Here is a 25,288-nt window from a genome sequence, read left to right as displayed (position 1 = left end):
AGAACTCGCCACAAAACAACCAAGTTAAAAATCAACAACCAACGAACAGTATTAGCAAATTGTCGATCCTACGAGATTCGTCAGCCAAAAATTGAAGTTCGATACGAGTTCGTTCAAAAAGATAACATGCAATTAAATCCTCTAAAATCTGGCCGCTAAAGAAGATCAATTATCTGGATACGAAACTTATTAAGAGATTAAATTCAAAATCAACTATGACAGCGATAAATAATGGAGATTCTAGAAGACTTAAATTTTTTAGATGAATTAATGATAATTTCCTATTTGGGATTAAATTGCAATATAAGAATATTACTCTATTTAGGACTTAATCCTATTTCCTAAAATGGGAAAAATGCTGAATATAAATACTTTTCTATTCAGATTCAACTTCATAAAATAAAGCACTTTCATTAGAACTCGATGAGATTTTCACTCATCAATATATAAAGGACTGAGGTATATGTCTACACATATAACAGAATTTAAATATAATATTCTCTTTTAAATTCAGCACTGACTTAAGCATTGAAAAATTGATCAGACCACCACCGTGTGATAAATTATCTATTCTATTTTGCAAGTTCATATCATCGTGAAACTCACCAATCCATGAAAAATCTTTTACAATAAATTTGACAAAAGCCCACACCTATTAACAAGATGATAACTCTTTTATACTTAGGACGATACATGGGTAAAAAAACTTTAAAAATTACTAATTAAAGTCTAGTATACTTAATAAAAAATATTAAAAATTGATTAAACTATTTAAGATTAGTGGATTTTAATTTATTGATCGAATGGTGTTTTAATAAAATTTAACCAAAAAAATCAGTGTGTATGAATCAGACATGACAAGTGTGGCGTGGATATTTTATTTATTAAGAAGTGATATAGTCCTAATTCCGATTCCATATCAGTATTTGAGCCATATTTTGTTAGAAGTAATTACTGATCAACTGCCAATGACCTCTTAGCACAATTGGTTAAGGAGTGAGGCATAAGACCAAGAGGTCTTGGGTTCTACCCCTCATGTGGACAAGAGGGAGCACACATTTGAAGAATTATTGAAGGTATTGGAGCAGCATCAGAAGCGTCAGAAGCAGCGGATGCGGCATCGTTCCGTCAAGTTGGCGAGCCCGTTAAGGCGATGCATTCAACGTAACACGGTGTGGATGACGTGCATGGCGGATTTGCATACAAGTATAAATGGTAGTATGTGTATAGTTTATATTGTAATAGTATAGTAGTGTAGTATGTTTCTTTGTATATCTCTGTTAAAAAAAATAATTACTGATCAACTAATTAAAATTCAGTCATTTTAAAGATATAAATCAATTACAAATGCATTTTTCGAAATTAAGTAGAAATTCAGTAACTCTAAATATTTTTAACCAGACAATGCACAATCATTAGTTTCAAAAAAATTATGCATTTTACAATTCAAATATAACTGATAGAATTTCAAGGCGTAAAAGAGTTCGTAAGGCGCTCTTCTAATTTAAGTAAGGTCATAGGTTCGAATCGTACTCATATATGCAACCGTTTAAAACTTGGGCTAAATCTTTACCTTTTGTAAGGGACCTATCCGACTCGAGTTGTGAATAGTCCAGATGTGAAAGCCTGTCGTTTTATAGTTGAGACTCGTTCAAAACACCTCATGTACTTTGTACCAGAAAAAATTGAAAAAAAATCACTCTTTTATCTCTCCATATCATAATTCACATTTTTGTCCACTTTATTTGTAAATCAAGTGATATTTTGCTCTATTTTTATTTCTGTTAGCACTTTAATTCTTTTATTTATTTTGGATTTAGTCAATTAAGTCAAAAAAATTAACTAAAATATTTAATTTTTATTTACTTCTTATATTTATTTTTGACATAAATATGAATAAAAAATAATATCCTTATGAGATTCAATTTAGTTTGTTTTATTTTTTTATATTTTAATTTTTTGTTTTCTTAAAAAAATTATTTTCTTACTTCATTTACTTTTTAAAACTAAAACATTAAAAAATGTCAATAAATATTTAAAAACTTTAATTGAAGTCATTAAGTCATTAGATTTTATAATATTATAATTTTTATTTAAACAGGTTATAAATATAGGTTTAAAGACTAAATTGAACTTAATTTTTTTTAATAAACCCTTTGACTTAGTAGACTAAGATCAAAATTGAACAGAAGAACTACATTAACAAAAATAAAAATGAAGGATCATATCATTTAATTATCAAATAAATTGTTGAAATTGTAAATTATGACGTATGTAGAGTATTTGAGAGTAATTTTTTTTTTTTTATTTGAAAAAATGGATTCATAAAAATTAAATTATAAAAATAAGTATTTGACTGTTGGTAAATTTTCAGCAGTCTATGACCTAGATGCTCAACTTTCAACATTACTTGTGTATATTTACCACTATTTATTTAGCTTCCTAAAGTCCTCCAATTATATGTCATATTTTTATACAGTCGTTTAAAGTTTAGAGTTTTGTTTTTCAATTTGAAAAAGGTTAATTCATATGTAAAAAATTTAGAAATGTCGTCTTATAATTAAAACTCATTTAGAACATTTAGTATATATACCAAAAGCAAAATGAAAAAAATAAGAATAAAACTGATTCTCATAAGAAAATGAGATGGATGGTGAATTTTATTAAATCATTATTCTCGTTTTTAAACTTTACTTTAGTGAATTTTTTTTGTTGAAATTTGTTTGGTTTATGGTTATTTCACTACAAAAAAACAGGCGATTTGTGACGGAAAAATCCGTCACAAATCCGTCACAAAACGTCATTTGTGACGGATTTGTGACGGATTGTTGTCCGTCATCAAAATCGGCGTCACAAATAACTTGTGACGGAAAAACTAATCCGTCACAAATATGTGACGGATTTGTGACGGAAAATTCCGTCACAAATGTTAATGAGAATAATGGAAGAATCCGTCACAGATTTGTGACGGATTTTCCATCACAAATCCGTCACTAATTGTGACGGATTTGTGAAGGCCCTGATTTGTGACGGCCATTTCCGTCACAAATTTATGACGGCTTAGTGACGGATCCTGAAATTTCCGTCACTAATCCGTCACAAGACGGATAACATTTTTTCTTGTCATGAATTATAGATACAGATTTCCATTTATTTAAATTATTACTATTGTAAATGCAATGATATTTAATTAATTGATTTTTCTATAAATAATGGAAAAAGAACAAAATAAAATTAATTATAGCTATTCATCAATTATACAGACTAGTATTTATACATATATAAAAGGATTCTTACAAGTACGAAGCTTATATAATAGAAAAATTTGCAAAAACTACTGCTACAGCTGGCGGTCTTCTTGGTTGTGTTGAGGGTATTGACGTTGGGGGTATATCTTTTCCAGCTTTTGTTTTCACTGTTCGTGATAGTTTCGTTGATTTTATATAACCCGAACGTTTTATAGCTGCAAGACAGTAGAAAGAAAAGTTATAGCATATGTATCCTAAGTTTGAGTTTTTGCGATACACAATTGAGAAAGTATAAAATAGATTTGTATAAAATAAGAACAAACATATAAAATAACAACAAACAGAAAGTAGACTGTCCAGTTTTCAATTCAAGCTGGCTCCACAAATCACAACTCAATAAAACAATTGACGGGATCAATAAATCCAGCTCCAAGAGAAACAAAAGAACATGATTGTCATTTTTAAAATAAATAAACTAATCAGCTAGAGAAGCTATTTTTAAACTAGCCAATTTGATAACATACCACCATAGCTGTCGAAGATAAGAATTTGGGAACCACTAGAAGATCCATTTCCATGAAGTCCAAGCATTTACTAAATTTTCAAGCCAAATATAAAAATACTTACTTTTAATGTGAAGAATATCTCCTTCACATATGAGGGAGCAATTGCATCATGGGATATAAGTTTTTATAGACATTAAAGTCCAAGTACACTCAACTTAACAGTTCTAGCATCATATGCCATCAAAAAGATCCATAGAATATCCTTATTATGAGCAATTTCATTAGGACTTGACAATAAATGAGGCTGCAAGAACATTTTAGTAAGTACACAATCACATTTCAGCTACCAAAAAAATGGCATTTCGAAAGGAGTGACATAAAATGAACTTGGTATGTACATACTGTATAATTTTAGACTACTTTACATTTAATAAGGATCCCAAAAACAGAGAGTACCTTTTGATGCTAACTAATCAACTTTTCATGCAAAATTGCTAACTAATGCTAATCTTACAAGAAAAAGAAACTCAGTCCACTATTAAAAGGTTAATGCTATTCACAAAGCAACAAATATGTCTTCATAGAACATTTCTAAATACTAAACTAAAGTCACACATCAACCAATGTTTCTAATTTTCAATTTTCTAAACTTAAAGTCCATAATAGCAATTCTATAATGTTTCCAATTTCCACAGCAACCATAAACAATGTAAAGTTTCTAACAATTACTGACAGTGCTTATTATAAACCATTCCAATTTCTAAATGACCGGTGTTCCAACATAAATACATGTTCATTTCAGAAAAAATATAAAAAAGTTAAACATTATTTGCAAGATTCGCTACAGAGTTGGACGAGTAGTATGATAATCCATATGTTCATTCAAGAATTAGCAAATAAAATGCTAAATCATTGGATAAAAATATCAATGAAGGTAAGCTCAAAAATGTAAACTTTAATAAAATTATCTGAGAGGTAAACTAAAGCAAAATAACAAAAAAACATGTGCAAATATTTGCATCCAAGATTCAAAAATGTCGGTCCATAACTTAACCTAAGCCAAATTTAAGTAAAAAGGAAAAAATTTCTAAATAGAATTTCGCGTTAATTTTCAAAACGACATCTGTAGCAACGACATTATCCGGTGATTTCAGTATTGGACAAAACTTACAGCTTCAGGTTTAATTTGAGAGACAATACGAACCCTATCGCGATTAACAAGCAGATCGCCATCCATAAAAGTACAGCTTTGAGTTCTGTCACCGATCCAGATTCAATCATTAGCCAAAATAAAAATACGAAATAATTAACATTATACAGAAAATTAAGGAACTCACAAGAATTTAGCGAAAGATTCTTTATCAGGAGGCGGAAGAGAAAGCTTCAGCTTCATATTTGGACAGCGGCGGAGAAAGGAAGGAGCACAACTGTTTGCACTTGAGAAAGAAAAGAGAAAATTAGGTCAAGGAAAAAAGAAAGAGGAGCGATGATAATGTGATGGTAGGATCTAATTTGAGAGATTGGTATCTTTGTTTTTAATTTTGGCAAAATGTCCCTTTTTACCACAGGAAGTGGCTTTGGCAAAGGGAAATTAGGGTTTGTTTCTTTTTTATGATTTATGGTGGAAATAGCCGTCACAAATCCGTCACATATTTGTGACGGAATTGTGACAGACGGTCGGAATTTGAATATTTATGACGGATATGTCTGTCACAAATACTTGTGACGCCAAATCAGCTACAAATCTGTCACAAATCCGTCACAATTTTGTGACGGAGTAGTTTCCTTCACAAATTTGTGACGGATTTATGACAGATTTGTCCCTCACAAATATTTGTGACGGATTTGTGATGGAATTTTCCGTCACAAAATTTGTAACGGAAATTTCCGTCGCAAATCCGTCAATATTTTACAATCTGTCACTAATCTGTAACAAATCCATCACTAATTTGTGACGGATTTTTTCCGTCACAAATTTCCGTCACAAAAGGCAGGTTTTCTGGTAGTGTAATTTATGGTTGGTCTTTTTAGATCTATGAAGAATCTATAGCGATTGTTTGGATTTTAGAGTCAATTTCTTGTAAATCTAAGATTTTGAAGAGTTTTCTATCTAATCTCGTCGAATCTCATGGATAAAGATGATCAGAAATACTAAACTTCAACGGATCTAGTGGTTTCAAGGTGTAAATCGAAAGTGATTCGTACTCAAAGACCCTCGCACGCAACGGGACTTAATTCATCGTTTGTGACCGAAGATGGCAACCTTAGCGAGATGCACGGCTTGAGTTTTTTCATTTTTGATTAATTTTGCTTGATGCTTTTGTTATTTATTATATCTTTAATAGAGTAGAATTAGAAAGATCATATTGTGAAATTTTATATCAAATGACTTTCTTGATTGTACTTTAATCTTATGTTAATGAACTTAATTAATCGTTGGTTATTTTAATTTATTTTAATTCAATAACTGAATTTAAATATTCTTCGAACAAAAGATTTTATCCGATCTTATAGTAACTATTATTGACGTGGCATACATATATAAAAAATTATTGAATTTTGATGTTATGTATGTTGATTATTATACTTTTATAATTAATTCAACGTGAATTGTCATATAGGCAATACATAATTTGAAATCAGATCAAATCAAATAAAACTTCTTTTTTTTCCCTCAAAAAAAAAAAAATTCTTTTTGCTGTAAAAGAAGTCTAAATCAATCATTAAACTAAAAAAACAGTAATAAATTTGCTCATTATCATCGTGATTAAATGCGCGACATTAGGAAGTCCAAGTCAAGGAAATACATACTGCTAGATGACAAGGTCTACGTAAATAAGCATCTTAGAAGAAAATCGTAGCTAATTAATTAATCTATTTCTACGTGGAACAGTAATTATGAAGGTGGCAAATTAGAGACGAGTGACTACATTTCAGACCTATGAATTTTCTAAGTTGGAGTCGTCCTCCGTAGACAAATGGCCGCGGAGTTTCCGCTACGCAAATTTGACACTATATCATTAGTGTCATATAAATGTGTAATTCATTTATACTTGTGTCATGGTTCTAGAACTTCTGAGCAAATTCTCACTTTTTCCTTGGAGTACAACTTATTAATCTTTCTTTTTATTTGTACAATTTACTTTTCTAATTATTCTAACAATTGATCCCCGATCACGTTTTCTATTTTATTTTGAAGTTAATTACCATTATTCTATGAATTTAGGTCTGAATTGTTATTTTCTTTATAAACTTTTAGTAAATATATTATTTTTTTCTATAGTTTTTATATTTTATAAAAATAAATCCCCTAAAAGGGTTTTTAGTTGAAGAAATCTAAAATGTGAGGGGACGATAGTAATTTTTTAGAACTTATAGGAAAAGTTTAATTTTATACTCATAAGAATAATATCGATCTAAACCGTTATTACCTTCATTATTATATATTAATCTTTTCGAGATTTTAATTAAGAAACTAATATATTATTTCTATTAAATTTTACATTTGAAAATATAATTATTTAATTTATCTAACAATCCTTTTATCCCCAATTGATGAATATTGTTTTCATTTTTTTTTTTCACAAACTATATATTCATTAATTATAATAAATGTATTAAAAAGAAAATAAAATATTTTAAAAGATACTTACAACTACATTAAATAAAGATAGATTTTACAATATTTTTATATAAATTAATTTATTTTGTCTAGATAACTAAATTCTTTATATTTGTATTCGTCATAAACTTTTCATTAATTTAAATCGGGTGAAGTACTCAACAAAAGGATAAATTTTAAAATGACGGATATTAAAATATTCTAGTTTATAATTGACATCATTTAACAATGTATAATAATTTTGTTAGTATCAACAAATGACGTAGTTAACAACTTTCTGGAAAAAAAACTTTCGTCAGAAGAAATAAAAAAAATTACATCAAGCAAAAAATAAAGAAAAACTATAAAAAAATAGTCTAAAAGCGGTCGAAAAATTAAAAAATAAAATAAAAGGCATCTATTTTGTTTTTAAACCTCATTGTGAGCCTAAAAGTTTTTACTTTGTGGGTTCTATATCTAAGATGTGCTAGTAATATATATATATTTGGGGTTATTTATAAAACTATCCTAAAAATCACTTAATTTTCAAAAACACGTTCTAAATCAAAAAACAAATTACCTAAAAATCTTTTCACATTTTACATATTGATTTTTTTACTATAAAAGATAAATACTTTTTTTATACGTACATTATTAATACATTCCCGATACGGTATGTACAAAGTAAAAGTTTTTTAGGTATTTTTGAAAACAATTTGGGTACTAAATAATTTTTTTTTGAAAGTGCATATTTTAAGAAAAAACTGTTGTTTTATGGATATTTATGTGATCTTTCCATATTATTGAGGTATTTAATATGTAAGTGTGATGTATTTTTTGTATGTAAAAATAAAAGCATAAAATGCTAAAAAAATAAGATAAAGATGAAGGCTTAATCACCAAAAAATGCCAAACCTATATGTTTTGTGTCAATTATAGCCAAACCTTTAAAAATCACCAGATTTAGCCAAATCTTATATGTTTTGTTTCTTTTTTAGCCATTTTTGAATCGAACCGGTTTTTCTGACACCGTGTCGTCCACGTCACCGCCAACTAAGAAATTGACTTGCATGGCAGCTGGAATATTTAAATAAGGTTTGGCTATAACTGACACAAAAAAAATAGGTTTGGTATTTTTTGGGTGAATAACCCTAATTTTAAATTCAAGCCAATTTTTAAATTTAAAATTAGTAAATTAATTATATCATTTATGAAATTTATATATATGTAAAAAATAATTAATATTTCCTATTTAATACTAATTAAAATTAATTTTAATTTTTTTATTAAACTTAATTAAATCTAATAAATTTATATTATAATATATTTTAATGAATATGTAATTAAAAAAATGAATTAATGTATTACTTAGATATTAATGTTGAATTAAATTTGGTGAAAAGGCTTAATGTTCATGATGATTTTGAACTTAATTTATTATTTTTAATGTTGTTGAGATCTTTTTATAACTGGGTTTAGGTAATAAATAAAATAGTTATGTGTAAATTAAGATAAGTTTTTGGTTATACCGAGTAAAATGACATATGCATTTATGCTTATAAACATCATGATATATATTGATTACACCACAATAAGTCACTTTTTAAAGAAAAAAATGAGAAAAATAATTACACTCGTCCTTTAAATAAGCAGTCTATTCAGTGATTATTTTTATGTTTATGTGTGTATAGTTGAATTATGAACGTATGTTTGTTGTGTATATTACTCTCAGATTGTTCGTCGGAAGACGAACAATTAGATCTCAAACGGCGGCGGTGTCAAAGAACCGACCACTGGAATTTAAAAAAATAAATTTTAAGATCAATATGACATTTTTTGTTTTTAATAGAATTTAAATTAATTATATATCCATCAAATATGAAAAAAATAATTATTAGAATTATTTAAATTTAGTAAAAAAATAAATTAATTTTAATTAGCGTTAAATAAAAATATTATTTTTTAAATATATATTAATTTATTATAATATAATTAATCATTTAATTATTTAAATTTTAAAATTAGTTTTATTCACCAAAAAATACCAAACCTATGCATTTTGTGTCAGTTATAGCCAAACCTTATTTAAATATTTCAGTTGTCATGTCAACCAATTGCTTAGTTGGCGGTGACGTGGACGACACGGTGTCAGAAAAACCGGTTCGATTCAAAAATGGCTAAAAAGGAAACAAAACATATAAAGTTTGGCTAAATCTGGTGATTTTTAAAGGTTTGGCTATAATTGACACAAGACGTATAGGTTTGGCATTTTTTGGTGATTAAACCAAAGATGAAACATTCAGACTTAAATACATTTTTAAGAATTGTGGAGTTTATTTCGGCTGATTTTCCCAAAAATTGACCATAATTTTACATTCAGTCAACAACAGAAGTCTTCAAAAAGCCATTAAATTATCGAACCACTCTTTTCTTTTTTTAAATAATTGATCGACATTATTAACTCAAATCATAAGCAACAAACAGACATAAGAAATTTAAAAAAATGGCTCTGATAACTCGGTATAAAACGGACATACTGCGCTAACACATACATTACCTAATTCACAGATCATCTTACAAAAATAAAATTAAAATTAAAAAATTATTTTGCTAACTTCACACAATCCAACATAAAAAAACTCGGCTTCATCTCGATTTGAATTATCTAATTGTAAGAAATTATTCGTCTTTTTCATTGATTTTGGCTCATAATATCTTTCTATGGAAGCTAATCATTGGGCTATAATCTAAGCTATAAATGAGGTAATTACTTTAGGATATACATAAAATAATTTACAAGCTAAATACACAAAATATGCAAAGATTATTGAATTTGGTTTTCTAGGTTTATAATGCAGAGAAATTTCAAAATATTTGTCAAAATCCAAGTAAAATCCATGTAATACGAATAGAAAGACAGGTTGTATGATTAAAATTTTCTTGAATATCGAATTCAAACAACAATTTAGGAAGGAAGGAGGTGGTTCACTTTGGTGATATCTTACCTCGGATCATAAACGCCTTCAAAAGAATGCGTACTCTACAAGTATCCACACGAACAGACCTTTACCAAAACTAGTGTTTGCATGCTAGCATTATTGCTTCACCAAGCAATTATGAATTTAGTGAATTACGAATTTCATGTATCTCAACCCTATTTTTAAGTGTGTATTTATAAGCATACAACAATATTAGGATTTGAGTCAAATATGTGTGTTTCAATTTTAGGCTATACAAAGATTTTTGAAGCAAGCACACATAATTTGGATATACTAGATCTTTAAATCCTATAGGTCGGTGCATATAAACTGTCTCATGAAGTTATCCATGTAGAAGCATTTTTGATGTTGAGCTGATGAATTGGCCATGATTTTGATAGAGCAAGACTAAAAACAGTCTGTGTAATAGCAGGCTTCAATACCGGGCTGAATGTTTCATCACAATCTACACCAACATGTTGAGACTTGCCATCACCTACAAGACGGCTTTTATACTTCTTAAGAGAACCGTCAGAATTTTTTTATGACAAAAAATCCACATAGAACGAACAACATTCACATTAGGAGGACGAGGGACCAAATCCCACGTCTTACTTTGAATAATAGCATTTTGAGTTCTTGACAATAGGCAGAAACATTCGGAAAATCCTCCATATGGACATAAGTAAATTGATTTTCTAGGTAGACAGCTCGAGAACCCTTGTTGTTTTGAAAAATATTTTGCAATCGCTCCCATGCTCGTTGAGTAGTAGAATTCGGCTCTAAAATTTTGTGCACAAGATCATTTGAGATCGTATCGTAAATCTATTAAATGACTATAGCATACAAGCGTGAACAGAGTTCATCATCATGTGCAACTGCTTTTTCCTTCGCTGTCTCAATATGCCATTGAGTGGGAGCGATGATGTTGTGGATGACTTGATATGCACGGCAATGAATTTTAAACAACTCCGCCCATGAAAAGTAGTGGCTTTTCCATCTTGAGAATTACAGAGATAAAGTTCTTGACGTTGTTAACGGCAAGAGCAGGATGAAATTTAGTTTCTGCCATTATATGGATAAAGAGGGGGAAAGAAAATAATAGGAGAAGGTATTAAAGTTGCGGAGATTTATTTTTCAGTAGAGGTACGGCTAGAATTTATTGGCTCTAATACCATGTAAGAAATCATATGTGCCTTTCTCATAGATTTTGGCTCATAATATACTTCTAAACAAGCCAATCGTTATGCTATAATTTAGGCTACAAATAAAGGTAATTACTTTAGGATATACAGGATATAATTTACATGCTAAATATAAAAGATATATAAAGATTATTTGACATAATTTAACACTAACATCCAAAAATAACCTTTGGCGCGTCTGATTCAATCACCACCTTCTATGCCCCTTTCAGCAACTTTAGGCTTGAAATTTCCCACAATGTATGATGTTCGTGTCCTGAATAATTGACCCCGGCTATCGCTCACCGTACACCCAACTCTGATAATCTTGCAACCACAGCTACAATTAGCATCTACATTATTTTCCAGCACCCCCTCCGTTGGCTTGGACCTTTTGGAGAGGATTAGCTCCAAGCAGACAGCTGAAGACCCGCCGAGTTTAACACTTTCATAACCGTCCATCCATTCTTCGTCCACACCAATTATTCCTACCGGACCATATATTCCAACAGATCACCACCATGCACGCGTTAAAGCATTAGCGCTATAACATTTTAGCGCGTCAACCATACAATGTGTCAAGTCTGCAATATGTCAGCTCGTCAACGCTTGCAACGCGTCAAGTGTGCAATATGCCAGCTCGTCAGAGATATTTTAAATCAAACTTGTGTATCTTTTATAAATTTATCATGTATCTTGAAGGTATTTCCAACATATCTGAATATTATTTTCATACATATTTATCAAATATATGAAAAAATATATGTGCATCTGGAAAGTATTTGCAACATATTTCAATTGAAATTTACGTGTCGCGTGCTCTAAAAACGTATAAATTATGTATAAGACATATTATAACTTCACACTTATTATTTTTTTTCAATAGGTGAAATTATCTACAAAAATAAAGTGTTCATAGGACTGAATAATGAAAAAAATATTAAAAAATTGTATGATACAATATTTGAGAATATATATATAAAAAAATACTTATAATTTTTCTATTTTATGCAAAAAAAACTTAGATCTCAATAATAGCTCAAATGCAATCTCGGACACATCTCATAAATTAATAAATATTTAAAAAAAAAATGAACTATCTTTAAAATGTGTCAAAAACATTTTTGAAATATATCTAAAATGTATCACTAGTAGGTATGTACATCGGTCGGTTTCGGTCGGTTTGGTGAACCGAACCAAAAAAACTAAAACCGAAAATAGGCCAAAATTCAAAACTGAATCGGTTTCAAATTAGACCAAAAACTAAAATTGAACCGAACCAAAAAATTCGATTCGATTTAGTTCATTTAAAAACCAATTTTTTAATTATTATTTTTCAGTTTTTAATATAAAAAATTAAAAAAATATAAATTATTTTACACATATTATTTGTATATTTTATCTATTATAATAAATTTATTAACTTATATATTACATGTAATTAAAGAATAACTACTAAAAAGTATAAATAAACATTTAAATTATAATTTTTTTTTAAAAATAATAATTTGTTATTCGGTTTTTTGGTGGGTTCGATTTGCAAAAACCTAATACTAAATTGAAAACCGAATATCAAATTTTTAGGTTGAAAAAAAAAACAAATCAAACTGTTTTAACCAAAAAACCGAACTAATATTAAAATTTTAGTTCGGTTTGGTTTGGTTTTTCGGTTCAATTCGGTTTTTGCACACCCCTAATCACTAGTATACTTAAACATTGCAGGATTGACGAGTTACATGACTATTATGTTGCATGATTAACGCTGATGTGTTTGCAAGCTAATGTTTTTGAAGGCTATCGCATTTTTGCAGGGTCGGAGGCGTGTCGCTCTCATATAGAGAGCATACAAGTGTAACAAGAAAAAATTTGTTGAGTGAATTATTTTTTAGCACTGATGTTTTTTTAAAGAGTTGGTGTTTTTGGCACATATGTGTTATTTTCCCTTGCATAGTTAGGGCCATAAAAGGGAGGCCATGGTTTCCATTCTTCACCATTGTGGCCTTGAAAAGATTCAAGTCCAAGCCATCTTATATTTTTAATGGGCTGGACAATATATAACCCAATTTGACCTTAACAATAGCACCAAAAAGATCAGGTGTGACAATTGTATCATAACCTCTACTTGTCCACTTGGACCCTTCATAAAATCATGATCACAGAAAACTGGTACAAAGAGGATGATAAGTGGGACCCTAAAAGCAACGGAAATCGTTAGCCACCACCTCACATTACAATAACAAAATCCAAGCACAGACACACTACTGCTCTGCTCTTACACAAAGAAAAAACTTCAAAAACAAAGAGTACAACTTGAACACCTTGACATTGAAGTTAGCTATGGTTGCTCTTACTACACCATCCTCTTCTCAGCTTCTCTTCTCGAGCTCAAGCTCGCGGTCTCTTTCTCGCCTCTCTCCTTTTCAATCATGCGTCTTTGATACAAAAACACTAGTCTCGTTCTCTAATACCGGTAGCAGCAAGAAAAAGCATGTTGCTTCTGGGGTTAAGTGTATGGCGGTGAGCACGGATTCTGAGATAGTGACGAAAACAAAGAGTAAGTTCGAGATTCAAGCACTGACTACTTGGCTTTTGAAGCAAGAACAAGCTGGTGTCATTGATGCTGAACTAACTATCGTGCTTTCTAGCATTTCTATGGCGTGTAAACAGATTGCTTCTTTGGTTCAAAGAGCCGGGATTTCTAACTTAACTGGTGTTCAGGGTGCTGTTAATATTCAAGGAGAGGATCAGAAGAAGCTAGATGTGGTGTCAAATGAGGTTTGTCGATACAAAATAACTTTATAAATTCTAAAAACACTACATATATAAGAAATATAGTTTTGGAAATTTTCTCGGAACTGTGGTTTCTAAATTATGCTTTGCTTGAAAGCAAATCTTGATTGCTACTAAACATTAGTTTCCATAATATTGCTCTAGAACTATCATATTTAACCTCTTCTTCAAAATACTATGGTACGAATCAAAATGTAGCTAACATAATTTTAGTATCTTTCTTCAATGGCAACATATATTCTGCATGAATCATTCGGTAGAATTACTCAGATTGGTTAGTGTTGCACTTACAGGTGTTCTCCTACTGTTTGAGATCAAGCGGACGCACAGGAATCATAGCATCCGAGGAAGAGGATGTCCCGGTAGCAGTGGAGGAGAGTTACTCGGGAAACTACATTGTGGTGTTTGATCCACTTGATGGATCGTCGAATATTGATGCAGCAGTGTCCACCGGTTCCATTTTTGGAATTTACAGCCCAAATGATGAGTGCCTAGCTGATATTGGTGATGATAGCACTGTAAGAGAAAATTTAAAGAAAACAAATAATATGATAATGAGATCATAAGACAGTTTATAATATCCAACTCTTTGACAATTTCGTAAATTGCAGCTTGACAATGAAGAACAGAGATGTATTGTGAATGTCTGCCAGCCAGGAAATAACCTTCTTGCTGCTGGCTACTGCATGTACTCAAGCTCGGTTATTTTTGTTATCACTATTGGAACCGGCGTGTTTTCATTCACGCTGGATCCAATGTATGGAGAATTCGTTTTAACACAAGAAAATATTCAAATACCAAAGGCTGGAAAAATTTATTCATTTAATGAAGGAAACTACCAAATGTGGGATGATAAGTTGAAGAAGTACATTGATGACCTAAAAGACCCTGGTCCTAGCGGAAAACCCTACTCTGCTCGTTACATAGGTAGCTTGGTCGGTGACTTCCACCGAACACTGCTATATGGTGGCATTTATGGGTATCCTAGAGACGCGAAGAGTAAAAACGGGAAGCTTAGACTATTGTATGAGTGCGCACCTATGAGCTTTATAGTTGAACAAGCTGGTGGCAAAGGATCAGACGGCCATCAGAGAGTACTCGACATCCAACCTGTTGAGGTAAAGCACATGTAAAAACATTCTTCAGTTCATATGCTTCAAACTTTTTTTTATGTCGATAACAAGGATTTCATTTTTTCACCAGATACATCAACGTGTTCCGCTCTACATTGGAAGCCAGGAGGAAGTGGACAAATTGGAGAAATACTTGGCTTGAGTGAATTGTAAATGCCTATTTCATAGTTTCTGAAGAAATATATTACTGAAAGTATGAGAAGGGGAAGCTATTTTTTTAGCATCTCTCACACATTTATTTTTTGTACGCCAGATTTTATCATTGTGAATTTTGCTAAGAAGGAAAGATTCAAAAAAATATTTGAGCATATCCCTTTCAGAATCGCATATACGAATCCAAAAGAATTAATGCATTTCTAATACTCCCGCGGAAACTCAGAGCACTTGTGTCTGCGAGTTACTTTAACATGCAGTTAAAAATATGAAAATCACATAAACAAGCAGTTGCACATACAAAGAGAAGCACCAGCCACAGAAACAAAGGACAAATGTGACTCATTTTCCGTGTTGCTCAAGTTCCTGATATATTTAGGAAATGATTTCATCTAAACCGGGATATGCTAAAAAATTATTAAATCTTTAAACCAAGAAAAATAAGTTCTCAGAGAGAAAGTGACCCAACTAAAGACACTCTCGTGCTAAAAAAATAATCTGAAAATGTAACATAGAATCAATGTTTAGAGAAGCTTATCCAAAACTCCAAGACAGATAACATACTGTATATTTTTCATGGATTCAGGGACCCATTATAATGTAAATTTTCAAAGATATGTTGACTTAAAATAATTCATGAGTAAATTTTACACATAGAACATATATGTAGAAGCTGAGAAGCAAGCTAGAGAGGTAGACCTGGGGCATTGCTCCCTCCATCTTCATCTGCAGGTACATAAGAATTGAAACTCAGATTAGGTAAGTATTCCCTGCGTCCTACAAAGAAGCAGCGTCTATTAATGAACTTACACTCCAATATTTGATATCAAATGGCTGAAAAGAGGAACTTGGGTTACTCTACCAGAAAGTTATATTCTTTGAACCTCTTCTAACAGCTCTCTTATTTCTTTCTTTTGTATTTCCATGTGATATGCTGCAATACCATCTGATTGTATGAAAAAATCAACAACAATAGTATTATAGTAGTAGTACTGCTAACAATATATTATTAATAAAACAGCATTTTTTACATAAAACACAAAATGACAACTGTGGCATGACGAAAATGTGCAAATACAAACGGGCTAAATGATTAAACCATTCCACGATGAATAAAAATCTCAGTGTATTCTTGCTTAAGTTGGTTTCTTTCAAATTATTTTTTAAAAAGAGGACATGCAAGTGTTTCATAAATTTGAAATACTTATGTGCATACTTATAGAATTATTATTAAAATGTAGATCTGATATCAACGAAACATTGATGGGAACTGTATTACTCAGTGCAATTTGCAAATCTTTGCTGATGGAGTTGATAGTATTACTTTACCCTTTCATGCTTCCCATTCTGTAGAGAGATCGTACCCATGTAAATCCTCCTCCCCTCGTGAATTTAATTTCTCAAATATTCATATGGTAATACACACATATAGCATACTGACATCAACTTATGTCAAATTAGTCAAGACCCAGAGACCCTGTAATCTATTATAAACTTTTACCAAAAGGCAAATGTCAAATCAAACTCTATTAGTTATATGCAAAAATCTAAAGCTTACAAACAAACAATTCTAACCTGAAGATGGACTTGCAGAAGGCTTTCCATGTAAATATCCGAGTAACGGTTCAGGCAACAAAAAAATATTTCATCGTGTGCGCTTAAAATCTATATAGACGCGTTCCAACAAAGTTTATGTGCAGTTGGCTATTGGCATCTTAAAAGCCTTCATATTAGCATTCATTGATTCTCAGTGTTTTCACTTCCATGAACTGAAATCAATGGATTGAAGTGAAATGCGACCTGCATAAAAATCCTTCAAATGCTGGTGACACAATCCAATTCGCCTTCCATTCAAGCTAGGATGTATACAAGGCGAAAACCCTGTCTTCCAGCCAGGAAATTTCTGTCTTTCCATTACATGAAGAGTATAAACGCTTGGTGCTGCAGCTGAGCACCCCATTACAAAACAATTGCAAGGTCGTGACTGACTCACCATTCTTGCTAACGACAATAAGCACAAACCACTATAAGAAATTCCATACATCAAAGCCTCGTCATTTTCAAAAGCTAGAGAGTTTGAATTATCAATTAAGTTTTCTTGGTCCGTCTCTTGAGTTAAAACGATACTGCTCGTATCTAAATCTAATCGTTTCTCCACTTCACTCTCATGAATTCTATACTTTGCCGCTAATGTACGAATGCAAGATTGCCAGACTTGATTTTTAACTATTAGCTCTAAGTCGGCAAAATTTTCACATTCACCATACCATCTATGCCAACGACGAACAATACCTGAAAACCAGTCAATTATATGGGTTTTATCTTGTAAAATAAGTTTAGAATTTACACAGGAGTGCCCTTTAGATGTGATCAATCCATATCGTAGCAAACGTTTATTGATAACATCAACAGGGGCAATAATCTCAGTGACCATTTCAGAGTAGGAGCTGGAATTTGGAAAAAGAGCAAGAGTTGCAGCAGTTTCAGAATCCACATATTTTTTTGCACACTTTTGAAACTCGTGAAAGGAATCTCTCAGTTCTTGTGGAAGGGCTGGCTCCACAACATACTTAGATAAGATAAAATCCTCACTGTATGCTGCTTTTGCGTTAATGTTTTGCATCCATATTTTAAGTAGAAATTTATACCAATGATCAGTTTCCATTCCAGCTTTCCTAAAGCGAGAAATTTGGCTTAAGAGAGAGTTACTATCAGCTAAATGCTTGATCTCTGACTCCTTAACCTTTCGCAAACCATGAGCCAACCATTTCCTTCCAATTCCAACTGTACCAGCATCCCATGCCTCTTGTTTTTGAGAAGCAAATACCTCAACTTTTTCTTTCAACTTGTGAACAGCCCTTAAAGCAGGACTGTCTTTCACACGTCTTCTAATCAAACTCCCTAGAAAGCGAATTGCTTGAGGTCCAGCACAGCCAGCTATTTCTTTTTCGCTGGAAACATCTAATAGCAAACTATTCTGCAAGTAATCCATAATTTCAGACTTGAAATGGCTAGCAACATCTTTGGATCCAGACACAGCAAAAAGTAACTCATCCATGAAGCGACAAGAATGAATTACTGGACCGGAACTCTCTTGAGGCACATTCTTAGCGTCATTTCCTTTAAGCTGTTTCCTAAACCAGTTCCGCAGATTAGAATTGAACTGCTCTCCATGGAGATTTAAACTTGAGTTGAGAGCTTCATATTTCATTGAAAGTCTGTAAATTTCATGGTCAAAAAGACTAAGATATATGTTCATCAATATAGGAGACAACACTCCCTCTTGTGGAAGACCATGGCCCTTTGGGTAACCCCCAAACTCTAAATTCAGTACCTGAGCATCATACATGCCTCGAATTATATCATACAAAAAAGGGTCTATGATCTTGTCCTCCAATACAGAGATAAGTTTATCAATCACACACGCATCAAGCTTTTTGCTTACAATCAAAGTGAACCACCAATCAGGATTTGAAATTTCTTTACTAATGTATTTCAATGCAGAATGGTGACCCCTTCCACTACGACAACCATGAGATATCTTAGAAAAATGAGGCTTATAAACAACTTCCAAAACTATCCTGATAGCTTCTTGAATAACCTTAAGATTTAGTTTCGGAAGAACAAGGGTTCCTTTACTTTCTCCCTTTGTCGATATAGAGAAAGTATTTGCACTGATATCAAACTTACCACCCGAAAGCTCTTCAGCCAGACATTCGAAAGAAACATTGTCGTCACCTAATGCTATGTCAACATTCGCATTAAGCCTAATACAATCATAAGCATCCCGTAGCGTTTCAGGATTCGCAACTACTCTCATCATTAAATCATGAAACTTCCCATTGGAAAACTGCTCCTTCACTCTCTTCTTTACGCGGAGTTCAAGATATCTCTTGAGCTCCATTCGAGTCTTGGTTTTGGGTTTAATTTCGGCAAGGTTTGAAGATTCCTCAACTAGAAAAGCTAAATCTTTTGCTAATGTCATCTTCCCTGGACCCTTATCACCATTACTATCACTAAAAGTAGAATAATTTGTACAAAGGTGCAATCTTTCTATCTGGGTTCCTGTCGCATATTAATTTAAAAACATATGAGCACAGAAGCACTGCAAACTAAACATTGAAAAATAGAAATTATCATTTTATAAGCCAAAACAGAGGAACATACCTGAAAAGGGTGCGGCGGTGGAGGAATTTACCGTTGCCGGCGACGTGCATAGATATCGGTAATTGCAGCAGTGCCATCTCTGCCGCTGACAGCAACCAATTTGAGCTCTAATGAAGCTAATCTTTTGCTTCATTTTCTGGGGTTATTCAGGGTTACAAACACATCATATTGCTATTACTTGGGTTTTTTTCTATTGAATGTTGGTTGATTGATTTTAATTATTTGGCTATGGTGGTGATGGGTAAAGGTGCCAAACTCCCAATTTGAAAAAGAAAAGGCTTAAGGTCTGAAAAACTACCGACCTTTCAAATTTTTTTCAATAGCACCCTCACCTTTTAATTTTTTCAATAGCACCCTATTTTGTATTTTTGACTTTCAATAGCACTCTAAAGTAAAAAAATTAGATGATTTGATTACTATAAGGATGAAAATTTTCAAAAAAAAACTAAATTTAAAGGTGAAATCGTACTTTTTTCTACTTGGACACTTTTAAACAAGTCTTTTAACTTTAAAAAAGTTCAAATAAGTCTTCGATAAATGAGTTTAATTTGATAATTTATGGTGCTATTGAAAGTCAAAAATACAAAATAGGGTAAAATTGATTGTTTTACAAGGTCGGGGTGCTATTGAAAGCCAAAAATACGAAATAGGATGTTATTGAATAAAATACAAGGTGAGGGTGCAATTGAAAAATATTTGAAAGGTCGGTAGTTTTTCAGACCTTAATCCAAAAAAAAATATCTATTCAAGTAACAAAATTTAGCATAATTACAAATTTGACTCAATATTTTCTCTTTTTTATGTTTTTGGTTTCGAAAGCTAATGCTATGATAATCCTGAGGGTACCTAAACTTTCATTTTGTGTCATTATATTTAGGCTTAATGTCTTAAAAAAACCTTGACCTTTTATCCTCTTTTCAATCCTACCCTGACGTTGCAAATCTGTCAATTTTACTCTATTTTGTATTTTTTTTCATTTCAATTGTACCCTAAAACATAAAATTGACCTTTTTTTATTTGGCAAAAATTCTCTAAATTGACTCTTTTTGCATTAAATTAACTTTTTATATTAAATTGACCATTTTTAAAAAAAATTATTGAACTTTTGTCAAATAAATAAAGGTCAATTTTATGCTTCAGGGTACAATTGAAATGAAAAAATGCAAACTGGGGTAAAATTGACAATTTTTCAACATCAGGATAGGATTGGAAAGGGGATAAATGGTCGGGGTTTTTTAAGGCATTAAGCTTTATATTTATTATATTTTATTTTTTCTTTTTAGGTTACCATACTTAATTTTTTTCAACACATAGATTTTTGTGGCCAAAATGTTTATATGGCAGCCGGATTTTATTAATTTTTTCTTAAAAACTTATCATGTAAGTATAGTTCCATTTGAAATGAGTTTTTTTAGATTAAATTCTACATATATGACAAATTTTTAGGTAAATATATTTCAGCTGCTATGCAAATATTTTTGACCGAAAAATCTTCTGTTGAAAAAGCAAAACTGATATGTGGTAATTAAAAAATTAAAGTTTGATAACTAAAATGAAATAAACAAAATTTTGAGTACTCTTAGGATCAATTACCCCTAATATTTTTAAGCTGAACTTTGTTTTTTTTTTTTAGGGATTAATTAAAACTAAATCACTATTTTTTTATCATATTTAAAAGTTGTCATATAAACCATCACTTCTCAATTTTTTTTAATCTATCATTGTTTTAAATCCGGTGACCTTCATATGAGAACCCGTGATATATTTGAAAAAAAATTAAAGGTAATGATAAAATTGAAAAAAAAAATATAGTGATTTAATATGTAAAAGACCCTAACAACAATTTTTTTGCCATATCATTTTCCATTTGCTTCAGTTAAAATTCCCTGAATTTTAAAACAGTGGTAGTTTTGAAAAAAAAAATTAAAGGTGTTAATTTTATATAACAATTTTTAAAGAACGCGATTAAATTGAAAATAAATTTAAAGATGCGATAATTTTCTAGTTTGGTAATTTTACAATTTTTTTTTTATTTTTTTTTTATGAAAGGTATTCTTACAATTTTAGAGTAGGATTATAAACTTTCTAGTCATGTTTGTTTGCTTGATTGCTAACAGATCACAAAAATGAAGTAGCACTTCAGTAGTGTGAAACATACAAAAAATATGTGTTCTATGACTCACCCCATTTGTTTTGTTCATTTTAGAGAAACAAACCATTTTCCTTGTTTATGGCCTGGTTATGAATCTTCCACAATTACTTCCATCTCACTTCAGGACTGTTTGTTTCAATGATAATGAAAAAAAAAACTCGAGTTCACTCGATCGAGTTCAAGTCAAACTTGACCATGACAATATTTCTACTCGACTTGCCTCAGTTACACCCTTAGATACAAACATGTCTTGATGTTTAGATTGTCATTTAAGTTTCTCATCAGCTCAATATAGTATGCAGTAGAATCTGTCTTTTCATTGCAGCTGAGTGCATATGCAATAAGATATGTGAAGATTAATCCATTCTTGTTCCTGAGATACCATTCAGAATCATGAATTCAATGCACATATGATACAATAGTTAACAAGAAAAGCATTGACAAAGGCCTACTCAATATTTGTGTTGTATTATCCAGCATGGGTGATCATATGTTCATATGACAGAAAGACATTGGTTAGACTATAATATCGTAAAAGTAGCAAATGCTTTGTCAGACTCGAGCAATAAGCCAAACAAAGAACTCAAAAATCGCCTCTTGTAATGCTAATAGTTAAGAGAATCAGTGAGTTCTGTACTGGGAATAAGTCAGATTAAGAGTCATCAGAATCTTCAAAAAATCCAATTTCTTGCCATGTAATTTTACTGCTCTGGAGAACTTCGGTTGGTTTTTGCTGCAATTGCAAATATATGAAAACAAACATTAATGAATCAATGCCCTCCAACAAAGGAAACGAGTAGCATTCTCCATACAGAAGGAAATAAGCATAACGAAAAATTACCTGGGCTTAAGATAATGTTATTTGATATTGTCTTCATAGCAGTTGGAGCATCAGAGCCTGAAACAAAAAATCATCATTCAATTTTATGCACAATGATGAATTAGTTTCATTGAGACGATGTTATTGAGTTCGATTCTTCACCTTGAATGTTTGTCTCTATGTTCGTATCTATTCCTGAGATTGCCTCAGTCATAGTTGACGAAAAATCTGAAATCAATGGGTCATCCCCTAGATTACCATCCCCAGACTCCGGTGAGGACCTGTATGATTAACAATACATCAGAAAATATGCAATAATAGGTTTAAGTTATGAGAAGGAAAGAGCAAAGAGCAAAGAGCAAAGAGCAAATAGAAAATACCCTGAAAAACAGTCTGTAGAAGCACCCAGAACTGGAGGGCAACCAAGCCCTTCACATTCAAGATCCAGATCAATTAACAATTCTGAGAAAGAGAAGTTAGCTCCAAATGCATCTAAATTGGGCAAATCAATGTCAAAAGGGTCTCCTTCCTTATCAGACTCAGAGGAACATAGCTCTTCAACAATTGGTTTATCCACACTCGGTGCCACATCAGAAATATCAAAATCTAGTCTTCCTTTTACAGTTTCCCTCTTTGTCAACCTATTATATGTTGTCTTGATCGGTGAGGACGAAGAAATGCATTGGTTTCTCTCCATTGTGTATGACACATGTTTACATGGGCTTACAGTAAGTCTTTCTGATGTAATTACAGTACAATTTGTAGGAGTCACTTGAGAAGTAATGCTATTGCTGCAATACGCTGAAGAAGATACACCCATTGAAGATACAGATCGATCATTGTCAGTGAAAATTGCTCGTGGTGGCGTATTAGGACCAGTTGAATTAGTAGGGGGAGGCAACGAAGGTTGATTGAATAAACTCTTAGCAACGCTTGATCCTTGACCTATTGTAAAACTACGTACATGGTTATGAGGTGATAATTTGATCATAGAAGACTGAGCAGTAACATTTGTCGTAGCTGCGTTATCAGGCTGTGCAGCTTCATGTGTAATTGCTGCAATCATCAAATAATAAAACATGTAATTAAACAGAAAGAGTTGATAACAATTCAACATTACACATACTCAAGTCCAAAAGAAGTGTACCTTGGTTGGCTGGTTTCTTAACATTTAATGGCAATCTGCTTCGAGATTTCTTATTAGCAGAAGACGGCTCCAAACCAACAATTGAGCCAACTCTTTTCCTCGTCAAGTTTTTAACCGATGAAGACATATTTGTATGCTGATTAATGATATTTGTGCCCATCGGAAATGGCACAACAGTCGGTGATGATGTGTACATAGAACAACCTAAAGAGAAAGCATCAACAAACGATATCACTGGCCATTTTCTAAACATTTCATACTCAAACATACTTTATTAATTAATAAAATTCTCGCAAAATCGTTTCATTTCCGTGACATAATTTCATTTCTTTCAAAGTTCTTCGCGTTTCTGTAAGTTGAGTAGCTCAAACCAAACACAAGAATCAACTAGATAGAATTCAATTAAGTTGAAATACAGCATTGCTAGACTTCTCAAACACATTCCTACATATGCAAAACCCTAGTTAATATTCAAACGCGCAATTCAGTAGATCTTAGACTACAAAGACAACACAATGCCCAAATCAGATAAATCAAGCACTATAAATAAAGAACAAAATTTATATAAAAAAACAATTACCAGCAGACGATCTAAGACCAGACTGAGGAACCACCATAGATCTCACAGCAGAATTCTGAATCAACGGTCCAGGTGCATTGACATTATAAGCATTCATTACATCTTGCATACCATGTAAAAGCGTCTGAACCCTAATTTTTTCCTGTTCCAAACGCACCCGTTCTTGATCCACCATAACTTTTTGCTCTTTTAATAAGATATACTCATTCAACATATCTCCTAAGCTCAACAAACTCTTGGGCGCTTCTTGAACTGGCGATTTGGCAATGAGGGAAGCCGCCTCGGTTCGAAAGGCGGAGCGAGCGTCGGAGAAATTGTTATCGGCGAGATATCGGTCTACAATGAATGCGGTTTGCATCGGGGTTACGTCTCCTTTGCCGAACGATTGGGAGGCTTGGGATTTGGTTTGCTTCCCCATTTTTTGGTTCCTATGGAAGGTGAATTAGGGATTGAAATTGGATTAGGGTTTTTCGATTGGAAATGGGAATTTTGGGAGTGACAGAAGAGAGGGGGGATTTTGTTTGGCGGAAGAGTGAAAATGGCGCCAGTTTTTGAAAGTATTATTTAGAGCGGTTAGTGTTTTGGGTTTAATATCGAGGTTTTGCTTTTGATTTTCCCTCCATGGGTTTGGGCGGGGAGGTTAAACGTTTGAGATTTGATTAAATTAATTTTACTTTTTTAACTGAATAAATAAATTAAGATAACAAGATTGTGAAAAGTGATTATTTTAATTAACTAATAAAAATCATATTTTTAATAATTTAAATTATTAGTATTCAAAAATCTCTTCATGTTTAGAAGGTAAACTTGTTGAAAAGTATAATATATT

The 25,288-nt window shown here is 31.8% G+C and overlaps 3 protein-coding genes and 1 long non-coding RNA gene across 8 annotated transcripts; 1 reads left to right on the top strand and 3 right to left on the bottom strand.

Moving 5' to 3' along the window:
* Positions 1–3,210: 3,210 nt before the first annotated feature.
* LOC126679114 (uncharacterized) lies at positions 3,211–5,425 on the bottom strand. The gene is made up of 3 exons (XR_007640819.2): positions 5,092–5,425; positions 4,926–5,010; positions 3,211–3,463 (listed from the first exon to the last, which is right to left on the bottom strand). It is a non-coding gene; the product is annotated as an uncharacterized LOC126679114 (long non-coding RNA).
* Positions 5,426–13,621: 8,196 nt separating this feature from the next.
* Positions 13,622–20,006, bottom strand: LOC126686372 (nuclear intron maturase 4, mitochondrial). 5 transcript variants are annotated; one of them, XM_050380421.2, is made up of 4 exons: positions 19,761–20,006; positions 17,169–19,658; positions 16,404–16,539; positions 13,622–16,319 (listed from the first exon to the last, which is right to left on the bottom strand). In XM_050380421.2, the coding sequence occupies exons 1-2, from the start codon at positions 19,891–19,893 to the stop codon at positions 17,350–17,352; spliced, it is 2,442 nt and encodes an 813-aa protein (XP_050236378.1). In that variant the 5' UTR covers positions 19,894–20,006; the 3' UTR covers positions 13,622–16,319; positions 16,404–16,539; positions 17,169–17,349. The 5 variants fall into 5 exon arrangements, with proteins under 5 accessions (XP_050236378.1, XP_050236370.1, XP_050236375.1 ...); XM_050380413.2 differs by having other exon boundaries at positions 13,622–16,370; positions 16,456–16,539; XM_050380418.2 differs by having other exon boundaries at positions 13,622–16,363; positions 16,456–16,539.
* LOC126686412 (fructose-1,6-bisphosphatase, chloroplastic) lies at positions 13,855–15,660 on the top strand. The gene is made up of 4 exons (XM_050380453.1): positions 13,855–14,292; positions 14,601–14,825; positions 14,919–15,425; positions 15,511–15,660. Exons 1-4 carry the CDS (start codon positions 13,855–13,857, stop codon positions 15,580–15,582), a joined length of 1,242 nt encoding a protein of 413 aa, XP_050236410.1. The 3' UTR covers positions 15,583–15,660.
* A 2,343-nt stretch (positions 20,007–22,349) lies between the features above and the next one.
* LOC126678160 (uncharacterized) lies at positions 22,350–25,020 on the bottom strand. Its single transcript, XM_050373054.2, has 6 exons — positions 24,460–25,020; positions 23,880–24,083; positions 23,113–23,788; positions 22,895–23,013; positions 22,754–22,810; positions 22,350–22,645 (listed from the first exon to the last, which is right to left on the bottom strand). The coding sequence occupies exons 1-6, from the start codon at positions 24,875–24,877 to the stop codon at positions 22,614–22,616; spliced, it is 1,506 nt and encodes a 501-aa protein (XP_050229011.1). The 5' UTR covers positions 24,878–25,020; the 3' UTR covers positions 22,350–22,613.
* Between the last annotated feature and the right edge of the window lie 268 nt (positions 25,021–25,288).

This window comes from Mercurialis annua, linkage group LG1-X (assembly GCF_937616625.2).
Source record: "Mercurialis annua linkage group LG1-X, ddMerAnnu1.2, whole genome shotgun sequence".
Lineage (NCBI taxonomy): Eukaryota > Viridiplantae > Streptophyta > Magnoliopsida > Malpighiales > Euphorbiaceae > Mercurialis > Mercurialis annua.
Note: the sequence above shows the minus strand (reverse complement) of the source record. Positions and strands in the feature narration are given on the sequence as shown.

Coding starts and splice junctions, on each gene's coding strand:
- LOC126678160 (XM_050373054.2), bottom strand. CDS start 24,877: ATGGGGAAGCAAACCAAATCCCAAGCCTCCCAATCGTTCGGCAAAGGA. Junction 23,014..23,112: donor TCTACAGACTGTTTTTCAGG/GTATTTTCTATT, acceptor TTAATCATACAG/GTCCTCACCGGAGTCTGGGG. Junction 22,811..22,894: donor CATAGAGACAAACATTCAAG/GTGAAGAATCGA, acceptor TTTTTGTTTCAG/GCTCTGATGCTCCAACTGCT.
- LOC126686372 (XM_050380421.2), bottom strand. CDS start 19,893: ATGAAGCAAAAGATTAGCTTCATTAGAGCTCAAATTGGTTGCTGTCAG. Junction 19,659..19,760: donor CACCGCCGCACCCTTTTCAG/GTATGTTCCTCT, acceptor AATATGCGACAG/GAACCCAGATAGAAAGATTG.
- LOC126686412 (XM_050380453.1), top strand. CDS start 13,855: ATGGTTGCTCTTACTACACCATCCTCTTCTCAGCTTCTCTTCTCGAGC. Junction 14,293..14,600: donor TAGATGTGGTGTCAAATGAG/GTTTGTCGATAC, acceptor TTGCACTTACAG/GTGTTCTCCTACTGTTTGAG. Junction 14,826..14,918: donor ATATTGGTGATGATAGCACT/GTAAGAGAAAAT, acceptor CGTAAATTGCAG/CTTGACAATGAAGAACAGAG.